The 13,717-nt window shown below is 42.8% G+C and overlaps 1 protein-coding gene across 1 annotated transcript; it reads left to right on the top strand.

Moving 5' to 3' along the window:
* Positions 1 to 3,159: 3,159 nt before the first annotated feature.
* Positions 3,160 to 13,612, top strand: LOC118385314 (zinc finger MYND domain-containing protein 19-like). The gene is made up of 6 exons (XM_035772364.2): positions 3,160 to 3,382; positions 10,298 to 10,357; positions 10,516 to 10,622; positions 10,784 to 10,924; positions 11,704 to 11,884; positions 12,131 to 13,612. The coding sequence occupies exons 1-6, from the start codon at positions 3,332 to 3,334 to the stop codon at positions 12,272 to 12,274; spliced, it is 684 nt and encodes a 227-aa protein (XP_035628257.1). The 5' UTR covers positions 3,160 to 3,331; the 3' UTR covers positions 12,275 to 13,612.
* Positions 13,613 to 13,717: the final 105 nt, after the last annotated feature.

Genomic DNA, 13,717 nt, shown 5'->3' with positions numbered 1-13,717 from the left:
ACTCCGAGGGCCCTCATCTCATCCCTGTAGGACGTCTCGTCGTTGTTGGTAATCAAGCCTACCACTGTTGCGTCGTCCGCAAACTTGATGATTGAGTTGGAGGCGTGCGTGGCCACGCAGTCGTGGGTGAACAGGGAGTACAGGAGAGGGCTCAGAACGCACCCTTGTGGGGCCCCAGTGTTGAGGATCAGCGGGGTGGAGATGTTGTTGCCTACCCTCACCACCTGGGGGCGGCCCGTCAGGAAGTCCAGTACCCAGTTGCACAGGGCGGGGTCGAGACCCAGGGTCTCGAGCTTGATGACGAGCTTGGAGGGTACTATGGTGTTGAATGCCGAGCTGTAGTCGATGAACAGCATTCTCACATAGGTATTCCTCTTGTCCAGATGGGTTAGGGCAGTGTGCAGTGTGGTTGAGATTGCATCGTCTGTGGACCTATTTGGGCGGTAAGCAAATTGGAGTGGGTCTAGGGTGTCAGGTAGGGTGGAGGTGATATGGTCCTTGACTAGTCTCGCAAAGCACTTCATGATGACGGAAGTGAGTGCTACGGTGCGGTAGTCGTTTAGCTCAGTTCCCTTAGCTTTCTTGGGAACAGGAACAATGGTGGCCCTCTTGAAGCATGTGGGAACAGCAGACTGGTATAGGGATTGATTGAATATGTCCGTAAACACACCGGCCAGCTGGGGTGCGCATGCTCTGAGGGCGCGGCTGGGGATGCCGTCTGGGCCTGCAGCCTTGCGAGGGTTAACACGTTTAAATGTCTTACTCACCTCGGCTGCAGTGAAGGAGAGTCCGCATGTTTTCGTTGCAGGCCATGTCAGTGGCACTGTATTGTCCTCAAAGCGGGCAAAACATTTATTTAGTCTGCCTGGGAGCAAGACATCCTGGTCCGTGACTGGGCTGGTTTTCTTCTTGTAGTCCGTGATTGACTGTAGACCCTGCCACATACCTCTTGTGTCTGAGCCGTTGAATTGAGATTCTACTTTGTCTCTATACTGACGCTTAGCTTGTTTGATAGCCTTGCGGAGGGAATAGCTGCACTGTTTGTATTCGGTCATGTTACCAGTCACCTTGCCCTGATTAAAAGCAGTGGTTCGCACTTTCAGTTTTCACGCGAATGCTGACATCAATCCACGGTTTCTGGTTAGGGAATGTTTTAATTGTTGCTATGGGAACGACATCTTCAACGCACGTTCTAATGAACTCGCACACCGAATCGACGTATTCGTCAATGTTGTTATCTGACGCAATACGAAACATATCCCAGTCCACGTGATGGAAGCAGTCTTGGAGTGTGGAGTCAGCTTGGTCGGACCAGCGTTGGACAGACCTCAGCGTGGGAGCTTCTTGTTTTAGTTTCTGGGTGATTGACCATCATCTTGAACTTCTTCCATTTTCTAATAATTGCGCCAACCATTGTTGCCTTCTCACCAAGCTGCTTGCCTATTGTCCTGTAGCCCATCCCAGCCTTGTGCAGGTCTACAATTTTATCCTTGATGTCCTTACACGGCTCTCTGTTCTTGGCCATTGTGGAGAGGTTGGAGTCTGTTTGATTGAGTGTGTGGACAGGTGTCTTTTATACAGGTAATGAGTTCAAACAGGTGCAGTTAATACAGGTAATGAGTGGAGAACAGGAGGGCTTCTTAAAGAAAAACGAACAGGTCTGTGAGAGCTGGAATTTTTACTGGTTGGTAGGTGATCAAATTCTTATGTCATGCAATAAAATGCAAATTATTTACTTAGAAATCACACAATGTGATTTTCTGGATTTTTGTTTTAGATTCCGTCTCTCACAGTTGAAGTGTACCTATGATAAAAAAAATACAGACCTCTACATGCTTTGTAAGTAGGAAAACCTACTTACAAATTACTTGTAAATTATGCAGACAATTACATTTTTGGAAGCAACATCCACCCCCTGAAAAAAAATACAAAAATACAAATACATTTTTTAAGGGCTCCGACTGGGAAAAAAATCGGTTTGAACTGTCATCCAACTCGGAAATACAAGTCAGAAATTCTGACATCATCCTACCTAGAGATCCGTCTTCTCCGATCTGAAGAAAACTGACGTCGCGATTATTCTCAGTCTGATCTCGTTTTTTCCGAGTTCCCAGTTGTCTTGAACACCCCAGTACACAGGAAAAAGCAATAGAGCCCCACAAGGGAGGTGTCATAATACCCATAAAACCTAGCTGTCAAACAGGGAAATCGTTCCAATTCGTCTTCCCATAGGGCATTTTTGAAACACTTAAAATAAGGGCTGTGTTTTGTGTAGGTTTACCCTGGCATGATGTTTTGATACCATGTAAATCTCTCTCTGACAATGTGACTTTTATTATATAGTCTGCTCTATTTACTCTCAGATTCTAAAATTGTAATTAGCATCAAAGTAGACATCATGCAAGATTACAAATCCTGCACCTCATCTCTAGCTGAAACTTTTGAAAACAGGTATTGTGTCAACTTGCACAAGACAGTAAACAGAATTGTCAATTGAAAGAATTTTTGCCAATTTATTAATTACTACATTTAGCTAACAATTCTTAATCCAGAGATTCTTACCTTTGCCTCGATTTTGGCAGTCTTGTCCAGTTCATCTTGGCATTTGTAGTTTTTTATGATAGCAACAGTATTTCATTTTTGGGGGTAAATATAGGCAAATATGTTGATAAGTAACCTTATCCTAAGCGAGATTCACATGGTTATCAAAATGTCACGCAGTGTAAGTATATACGAAACATAACTCTTATTTGAAGGGTTTCTAAACCCCCTATGGGGAAAAACAATTATGGTGGAAAAACAATTGGAACCATTTCATTGTTTGACCGCTAGGTTTTATGGGTATTAAGATCTCAACGGGATCCTTATGATTATAATGTACATTTGTTAACTGGCATGGTTAATGTTAGGTAATAGTTATGGTTCATTGTAAGGGTTAAAGTTAGGGTTTAGGGCATGGACGTCCAAAGGTTCCCAAATAGCACAGACGTTAACGTGATGGAGCATGGGTGTTGCTCCAAAGAAATCCCCGTCTTGATTGGCGAATCGGATAGGACGTCAAGAGAATTAAGAACGCAACATATGTTACGATTTTTGGATTGGACCAAAGCTTTTCAAAGCTCTATTCTCATTGGTTTAAAATGTTTTAGCCTCTTTGTCCCTCCCCAAAATCCAGCGGTGTGTCATGGAGATTTTGTTAGCGGGTAGTGAGGACCAGAAACGATTGACCCTGTTTAACTTAACCGGCTGTACATCGGGGCTGGGGGGTCGCCCTGACGAGTTTTAAACGTGTAGATCGCCTCATTTTTCCACTTGATCGACTGGTCTTCCAATGTCGGATTTCAAGCTTGGGATTGTTCGACTTGGCCGTGTGGCCGGGAAGGTGAGCTGGATCCGAGGGCTGCCATGTGCGACAAGAAGGGGAGGGGATCTCAAAAAGCGGTTACAAAATGGCTCGTTGAGATAGGTGATGGCATCGAAAATATTTTAATTTTGAATATCTGTCGGAAAAGAAGCATGCATAAGTTAGCTATCTAGCTAACGTTAGGTGGCCCAAATGTTAAGCTAAATTCGTATTCTCACGAAGCCGCCCAGCTCAAGCCAATTACTAATAGCTAGCTAGGTACAGTTCACCGACGTTCGTAGCTAGTTAATTTATCGAAGCAACGATGTCTTTGGTGAATGTTGAAAGTTAAAATATCATGTAATCTAAATGCACACTTTACCGGTAAAGCAATTGTAGTGTACGCTAGCTAACTGGTATAGATAGTTATGCTCTGGTCTTAATGAGGAAGCCATTGCATTGCCACGCTTTATCCTGGAACCCCTTGCAACGTGATTGAGCACCGGCATGTTTTAGCCAACGGTATTTTTTAAACTAGCTTATTTTTATTTTAACATTTGAAGGCTGATACAAATGTCAATAATGACGCCACATAACATGTAACGTTACTAGGGCTAGCTAGCTAGCTAATGTTAGTGTTTTTTTTAGCTAGCTAACGTTTTATTTAGGCTAGCGACAGTAGCTACGTGATCTACTTTTACCTGACGAATTTGAACAATATTTAGGGGCCCTCTTGCTTTTAGCCATAGTTTTAGGACTGAGGGCAGTTGGTGAACATTGAAATGGGTGTGTCACTTATCCACGAGAACCACTTGGACATATCACGTGTGTGACCCCCCCCCCAGGAACATTAGTCAACACCACAATGCGGTGCTGTTGCATGCCACTGCTATGCCTTCCCAAAATGCTTGTTTCATGATTGCTAATTTACTTAAATCAAATCTAACTTGACTCGTGGTCTTAATTAGGGATGGGTCGACATTTAGAGAATGGTTACCTGAAGGAAAATGGGGAGGGGTCATTATTTAATTTGTTAAAGGCAAGTCAGTTAAGAACAGATTCTTATTTACAACTTTAACTGCCTTGATCAGGGGCAGAACGACAGATTTTTATGACAGATTTTTATCTTGGCAGCTCAGGGATTCGATCCAGCAACCTTTCGGTTACTGGCCCCTCACTCTTAACCACAAGGCTACCTGCCACCCCACCTTGCTTTTTAAATTTAAGGCAAAGGGAGGGTTTAGTATTTAAAAAAATAATAATGTAGTCCAAGGGAGGGTCATGTAATTGATGAAATTTAGTTATTTGTTTTATAATTAGTTGCTACATATTGATGTGTGCCCGATTGTGCCACCCCCCCCATCTCTCATTCTCTGCTGGGCATGTATTATCCATATTCATTTTTGTTGTTATTAACAGCCAATGTTAACTTTTTTTATTTGTGGCTATGACAGTCCATTGCAAAACATTCTATCAGTATTTCTGATTGTCTTTTCAGCTCACAATCACATACTTTTAATGTGGGGCTATGACAGTCAATTACATAATGTCTCATATCTCACCACCACTAATGAGATGGGTGTGCATGATGCATGTTGTCAGAGCATCTCAAAGTCAGTGGGTGTGGTCAACAGTGCACACCTCATCTCTGCTGTCAAATCGAACCTGGATCGATATTTGGTTTTAATGCAGATGAGAGCACTGCTGAATCCAGCTTCACAAAGGGTACCATGAGTTCTAATCCTCTGAGGGAAATGGCAGGGTATTCCCTTTGAATCAGGTACCAAAACTCCTCAAGTTACCCTTGAATGCTTTGTTTGAAGCATTCGGTAACATGACAGCTCGAAAGGCCGCACTTGAATAATTCCGAATCAAGGGCGGCCTTTCCCACAATCAAAGGACACCCGGGTTGAATTTTATGTTTTAGATTTAAATAATTTTCATTTAGCTTTAAGGTTAACAATGTATGATTGAGATAGATATATAGAATACATATATATAATACCAGTCAAAAGTTTGGACACCTACTCATGCCAAGTGTTTTTTTTTTTTTTTTTTTGGTTGCCATTTTTACATTGTAGAATAATAGTGAAGACATCAACACTGTGAAATAACACACGGAATCATGTAGTAACCAATAAATAAAAAATATCTAAATATGTATATTTTAGATTTGAGTAGCTACCCATTGCCTTGATGACTGCTTCGCACACTCTTTGCATTCTCTCAACCAGCTTCATGAGGTAGTCAGTTACCTGGAATGCATTTCGATTTACAGGTGTGCCATGTTAAAAGTTAATATGTGGAATTTCTTTCCTAAATGCGTTTGAGCTAATCAGTTGTGTTGTGACAAGGTAGGGGTGGTATACAGAAGATAGCCCTATTTGGTAAATGACCAAGTCCATATAGCAATATTATAGCTCCAATAAGCAAAGAGAAAGGACAGTCAATCATCACTTTAAGACATGAAGGTCAGTCAACCCAGAAAATTTCAAGAACTTTTAAAGTTTCTTCGAGTGCAGTCGCAAAAACCATCAAGGGCTATGATAACTGGCTCTCGTGAGGATCACCACAGGAAAGGAAGGCCCAGAGTTACCTCTGCTGCAGAGGGATATGTTCATTAGTTACCAGCCTCAGAAATTGCAGCACAAATAAATGCTTCAATGTTCAAGTAACAGACACATCTCAACGTCAATTGTTTAGCGGAGACTGTGAATCCGGCCTTCATGGACGAATTGCTGCAAAGAAACCACTACTAAAGGACCAATAAGAAGAAGAGACTTACTTGTGCCAAGAAACACGAGCAATGCACATTAGACCGGTAGTCCAAAGGACAGATGTCCAAATGTTTGATTTTGGTTCCAACCGCCATGTCTTTGTAAGACGCAGAGTAGGTGAATAGATGATATCTGCATGTGGGGTTCCCACCGTGAAGCATGGAAGAGGAGATGTGATTGTCTGGGGGTGCTTTGCTAATGACACTTGATGTGTTTAGAGTTCAAGGCACACTTAACCAGCATGGCTACCACAGCGTTCTACAGCAATACGCCATCCCATCTGCTTTGCGCTTAGTCCCACTATCATTTGTTTTTCAACAGGACAATGAACCAACACCTCCAGGCTGTGTAAGGTTGGTTTTTTTTTACCAAGAAGGAGAGTGATGGAGTGCTGCATCAGATGACCTGGCCTCCACAATCACCCGACGTCAACCCAATTAAGATGGTTTGGGATGAGTTGGACCGCAGAGTGAAGGGAAAAGCAGCTCACAAGTGCTCAGTTTATGTGGGAACTTCAAGACTGTTGGAAAATGATTCCAGGTGAAGCTGGTTGAGGGAATGTCAAGAGTGTGCAACACTATCATCAAAGAGTGTGCAACACTATCATCAAAGAGTGTGCAACACTATCATCAAAGAGTGTGCAACACTATCATCAAAGAGTGTGCAACACTGTCATCAAGGCAAAGGGTGGCTGCAGCTTAACTAGGTCTTTCCTTTTACTACTTGACCATATGACTGGACAATAATCAAGATATGAGAACTAGAGCCTGCAGGAGTGTGGTGTTACAGACAGCCCTCTCCTCATCTTTACAACCATTGAATCTATATGTTTTGACCATGACAGTTTACAATCTAAGGTAACAGCAAGTCATTTCGTCTTCTCAACTTGTTCAACCATTCATTATCAGATTCAGCTGAGGTGTAGAATTTAGGGAATGATTTGTATCAAATACAATGCTCTTAATTTTAGAGATGTTCAGGACCAGTTTATTATTGGCCGCCCATTCCAAAACAGACTGCAACTCTTTAAGGGTTTCGGTGACTTCATTAGCTGTTGTTGCTGATGCGTACATGGTTGAATCATCAGCATACATGGATACACATGCTTTGTCTAATGCCAGTGGCAGGTCATTGGTAAAAATACGTAGTCCTATGGCATACCCCCTAAATTAGTCTGGGTTTGAACTTAACAGTAGTTTCAGAACAGCAGGCCTATAGGCTATTTAGTGTGGTCTAGTTCTAGTCTACGAAGTGCATGCTCGGAGAAGCACAGAGCAAAGTTCTATTTCTATGATAGCTGCTGGGATGGTGTAGGAATAAATAAAACAAGGCTGCATTACACATGCAATGGATGTTCCAACCTTGAGCCCCAGGCTGCTCTGCCCTTGCTGATAAACTTTTTGGGGTGCTGCCTAACCAATGGCAGTTCTGATTTGTATTTATTTATCAAGCCTAGTCTAAAAAATGCATCTTGCGCGCCAGACTAGCCTATAGCCTAAATTCTGTTCCGTTTGAGAAAGAGAGTGTGAAGATGAGGGCCGGAGGTAAACTTGGATTGCTACTACTATAATTATTTTTATTAAACAATATGTTTCTTGCCCATTATTTAGTTAACAGTTATTGACCTCCCAATAAGCCAGATGCAAGTAACTTGCATTGTGGTGAAGAAACTTGAAGCAGCCCGGCACAATCAATAGGATATGGGACAGCTCATGGTGCTGAAATTAGGCAAATTAGAGTAGGCATAATCCATTTCAACATCTTAATTAGACTTTACTAATAACGAGGGCTTTGTGTTGCTGCTTGTTTCTTTTTAAGAAATAAGAGTTTGTTCCATCTCCCGGTTTCACAAACAACATTAGGCTATAGGCTGGTGGTTCCTTTTAACATGAGTTTTCAATATTCCCAGGTAAGAAGTTTTAGGTTGTAGATATGACTATTTCTCTCTATACCATTTGATTTCATTAACCTTTGACTATTGGATGTTCTTATAGGCACTTTAGTATTGCCAGTGTAACAGTATAGCTTCCGTCCCTCTCCTCGCTCCTACCTGGGCTCGAACCAGGAACACATCGACAACAGCCACCCTCGAAGCAGCGTTACCCATGCTGAGCAAGGGGAACAACTACTCCAAGTCTGAGAGCGAGTGATGTTTGAATCTCTATTAGCTCGCACCCCGCTAACTAGCTAGCCATTTCACATCGGTTACACGAGCCTAATTTCAGGAGTTGATAGGCTTGAAGTCATAAACAGTGCAATGCTTGACGCACAACGAAGAGCTGCTGGCAAAACGCACAAAAGTGCTGTTTGAATGAATGCTTACGAGCCTGCTGCTGCCTACCACCGCTCGGTCAGACTGCTGTATCAAATTATAGACTTAGTTATAACATAACACACAGAAATACGAGCCTTAGGTCATTATTATGGTAGAATCCGGAAACTATCATCTCAAACAAGACGTTTATTCTTTCAGTGAAATACGGAACCGTTCCGTATTTTATCTAAGGGGTGGCATCCATTAGTCTAAATATTCCTGTTACATTGCACAGCCTTCAATGTTATGTCATAATTAGGCTGCCCAAACTGTTGCATATACATTGACTCTGCGTGCCACGAACGCAAGAGAAGTGACACAATTTCACCTGGTTAATATTGCCTGCTAACCTGGATTTCTTTTAGCTAAATATGCAGGTTTAAAAATATATACAGCTTTTTTTGGTCCTCCAATAATCGGTATCGATGTTTAGGATTTTTCATCGGTTGACCTCTACTCTCCAGAGATGTTCGATCGGGTTCAAGTCCGGGCTCTGGCTGGGCCATTCAAGTACATTCAGAGACTTGTCCTGAAGCCACTCCTGCGTTGTCTTGGCTGTGTACTTAGGGTCGTTGTCCTGTTGGAAGGTGAACCTTTGCCCTAGTCTGAGATCCTGAGCTCCTTGGAACAGGTTTTCATCAAGGATTTCTCTGTACTTTGCGCTGTTCATCTTTGCCTCGATCATGACTAGTCTCCCAGTCCCTGCTGCTGAAAAACATCCCCACAGCATGATGCTGCCACCACCATGCTTCACCGTAGGGATGGTGCCAGGTTTCCTCCAGATGTGAGGCTTGGCATTAATCAGACCAAAGAATCTTGTTTCTCGTGGTCTGAGAGTCCTTCAGGTTCCAAACTTCTTCCATTTAAGAATGCTTGAGGCCACTGTGTTCTTGGGGACCTTCAATGCAGCAGACATTTTTTTGGTTCCCTTCCCCAGATCTGTGCATTGACACAATCTTGACTTTGAGCTCTGTGGACAATTTCTTTGACCTCATGGATGGGGTTTTGCTCTGACATGCACTGTCAACTGTGGGACCTTTTTATAGACTGGTGTGTGCCTTTCCAAATCATTTCCAATCAATTGAATTAACCACAGGTGGACATCTCAGGGATGATCAATGGAAACAGGATGCACCTCAGCTCAATTTCGAGTCTCATAGCAAAGGATCTGTAGACTTAAATAAGGTATTTCTGTTCTTGATTTGTAATAACTGCAAATATTTATAAAACCCGTTTTCGCTTTCATTACGCTTCATTATGGGGTACTGCGAGTAGATTTGAGGAAAATAAATAATTTTTGAATAAGAACGTAACAAAATGTGGAAAAGGTTGAGGGGTACATCTGAATGCACTGTATAAAAGGCTATTTTTGTCTTGGCCCATCAAATATGCCAATTGATTCATGCAATGCTTTTACTATGAAGGATATCTTTCCACCCCTACTCTTGTCCACGGTGGTCTGGCCCGCAGCCCTGTGCACTATCAAAATTCCTACATTGGCATGTAATGGATACAGGATGAAGAACAGTTTATAAAACTGTGTATTTAAGGCTCTGGTCTATCCAAGAAGTGATGGCAAATGTTCTCTACTATCCACTTTGTTTTAATTGTTATTTTGGGTATAGGGTGGTGTCGCTTTTTTTTCATACCTTCAGGGAGGTTTTAGATAAAAGGGCCATCCATTTTCATTTCAGAGAAGTCCGATTTTCTCCATTTAACCCTTATTATAAATAATGTTCACGCCCTCATACCGTCCACATGGTTCAGTGTCGTGTCACACCTCACTGTTGTGTGACCTTTACACTACACAATAATAGTGTTAACCCACATTCCAGGTGGTATTATCTGTCCTCTCTTTTGCAGACGAAGTACACACTGATCGATGAACAGGACATACCATTGGTGGAGAACTATGCCTTTGAGGTAAGATGGTGAGGATTTACGAGGAGGGTGTGGTGAGGGTCATTCTAGTCAAAGACCATTCCACACACGAGACTGGCCCCAGTAAACAAAACAAGAACAACTGGACATTTTTTGAGGAAATGGTCTGGGATATAAAAATGTCACACCATTTTTTTCAGGCACGCATGGATGTCGATGCAGACGGCAATGGGGCAAAGATCTTTGCTTATGCCTTCGACATTGGCAAAGGGCGCTGGGCTGGCAGGCCACTGCACGAGCTGCTCTGGTGAGTTGATGTCCCACCCCTACATTCTGCTCCTGAATACATCATCGTAGTCTGTTGGTAAGGGCAGCTTTTTGCCTTTTATCAAACAAACTATCCATTGTTCATATTGTGTGTGACGCTGGCAGACTGGTTGTCAAAAGGAAATGTCAATGTTTCTCCAGGGAGAAGCACAGAGGAGGCATCGCTCCCTGCTTCCAAGTTGTCCACATTAACTCTGTCACAGTGGATAACCGTCTGGACAATCTGCGACTGGTCCCCCTGGGCTGGAGCCCCAAACCAGAGGAGATCTCCAGCAAGCAAAGGTATTACAGCTACCTTCTGCTCTCCTAGAATTCATCACTTCTCCACTACAATTACGAGAGCTAAATTCTGCTCTCCTAGCATTCATCACTTCTCCACTACAATAACTAGAGCTACATTCTGCTCTCCTAGCATTCATCACTTCTCCACTACAATAACTAGAGCTACATTCTGCTCTCCTAGCATTCATCACTTCTCCACTACAATAACTAGAGCTACATTCTGCTCTCCTAGCATTCATCACTTCTCCACTACAATAACTAGAGCTACATTCTGCTCTCCTAGCATTCATCACTTCTCCACTACAATAACTAGAGCTACATTCTGCTCTCCTAGCATTCATCACTTCTCCACTACAATAACTAGAGCTACATCTCCTAGCATTCATCACTTCTCCACTACAATAACTAGAGCTACATTCTGCTCTCCTAGCATTCATCACTTCTCCACTACAATAACTAGAGCTACATTCTGCTCTCCTAGCATTCATCACTTCTCCACTACAATAACTAGAGCTACATTCTGCTCTCCTAGCATTCATCACTTCTCCACTACAATAACTAGAGCTACATTCTGCTCTCCTAGCATTCATCACTTCTCCACTACAATAACTAGAGCTACATTCTGCTCTCCTAGCATCCACCACTTCTTTACTGAGGAAAATACAACATCTTTACTGAGGAAAGACAAGGATATTCAGACTTAGCTTAGTATGACTGGTGCGTTTAAATGTTTCAGTTGTCATGAAGGTATGTTATGGTCTTTATTTCTCCCCCTGTAGAGAGCAGTCTCTGTACTGGCTGGCCATCCAGCAGGTACCAGCTGACCCTGTAGAGGAGCAGTACCTGGAGCTCAGTCGTACCCGCTACTACAATGCTAACGGAGAGCTGGTGGAGGAGGAGGAGTGCTCCTGTACTTACTACGAGTGTCACTACCCACCCTGCTCGCTTATCGAGAGGAGAGTACGTACTGCTACCATCATATTCAGTTACCTTCAGTTATTTTCACACTCCATATACTTTCACTGTAGGCAAGGGAATATTGAAGTACATGGCTTTGAGGATTTCTGTGATCCCATTTACTTCCGAGGCTGACATAGATATTGTTGCTATTTTTAGGCGTTTTAATATGTTAGTCTCAGAACAGTGTCACAAAACCCATACAGGTGTCTTTCCACCAGTCTGATTTCTGTCTCCATCTGTCCACAGCTTAGAGAGTTCAACATCTGTGGTCGCTGTCAGGTGGCTCGCTACTGTGGCTCTCAATGCCAGCAAAGGGACTGGCCCGCCCACAAGAAGCAGTGCCGTGAGCGCAAAAGAGTCCTGGCCCTGGAGTCTGAACCAGAGCGATGATCTCTGGATCAACTACCAGGATAGGGGAAGATTGGGAATGAAGTGCAAAGAAAAAAAATCTGCCAACAGAGAATTATGAGAGGACAATGTTGGTTGGAAGGGTTTTAAAAAAAAAAAAAAAAATCTCCATATACTTTCTTTACATGTCAATGGGGATGGTGGGGAAGTGTATATATCATTTTTTTCCCGGAGAGGGCGATCCTCCTCGAGCTCTACCTGCTGCTATGGATTTGTATGTTTGAGTAAGATGATGTCACACGGATAAATTGCTTCTTTTGGACAGCAATTGATTATCGACAGTTGTCGTCATCAGCTTTCTCCTTCCCGCCATCCACCAACCTGTAATGCCGTGTACAGGGATCTAGGGAGGACAGTACCTGCTGCTCACCTTGTACAATGGGACATGGACCTTTTCACTGTACTTCTTGGACCTCTGCTGCACACACTCAGTCATCTCCTTGTTATGCTCTAAGACCAACATACAGCAGATAGATTTACTTTGCTGTTTCGCACTAGCAGTGTTGTGTGTGCTGCCATTTTGGACTGACGGACATGGATGAAGTGCTGAACATTGGGGGGAAGGGTGTTTTTGTTCTGTGTATATATATAAAAACAAAATAAGTGTCCCTCTTTGTTGGGAAGGGGTCATCAACTTTGGGCTTGATCAGGCATTGTTACTTTCCTGTGTTAAACATCTCTGAATGAATCTGCGATTGGTCGGTTGCCCTTCCAGATGCCCACACAAGCAGTCCCTGTCACTAACGCTACCGTTCAAGGGATATCCTGGGAAAACCCAGGTTGGCCATTGGACAGGCCATGTCAGTTCGGGTCTTGGGATTGTATGAAATGGCCCGACTTCAATTCCATTGTTTTCTACACGTCAGTCATCAGAGATATTTGTTCTATGCCCAATGATCACTCCCTTGGAGTGATGGATGAACACCTGCTCAAAGTTTGTCTTCCTGTTGTGTCTTAGGTGACGATGAGGAATCCTGACACTCTCACAGATTAATGCATGTAACAAACAGACCGACATAATACATGCAGCACACGTTGATAGTTTATGTGGACTGGTTCATAACACTGTGCACTGAGTTGTTTTAACACACCCAACCGTTACCCTTGTCATAGAGATGGGGGGTAGTTTAGAGGTAGGGAGAGTTGACTGTTGGGTGTAAAAATTCTACTTTTTTCCTTTTTTTTACAGAATGACAGAATTAATCACATAAGAGTAAAAAGCTACAGTATATGAACAGGAGTACAGTTGGTGGTTACTAGCTGTCTCTTTTCACTGTAAAATTATCAAATGAAATAAAATAACAAAATGTTTCTCATGGATGTATGACTGGTGGGAGTTTAAGTTACCTCATGGTATGTCACCTCAAAACTGTTTGTTGGATGTTCATTTAGATATGGAGGAAATGGTCTACGTTCACTTGGCCT

This window comes from Oncorhynchus keta, chromosome 6, assembly GCF_023373465.1.
Source record: "Oncorhynchus keta strain PuntledgeMale-10-30-2019 chromosome 6, Oket_V2, whole genome shotgun sequence".
Lineage (NCBI taxonomy): Eukaryota > Metazoa > Chordata > Actinopteri > Salmoniformes > Salmonidae > Oncorhynchus > Oncorhynchus keta.
Note: the sequence above shows the minus strand (reverse complement) of the source record. Positions and strands in the feature narration are given on the sequence as shown.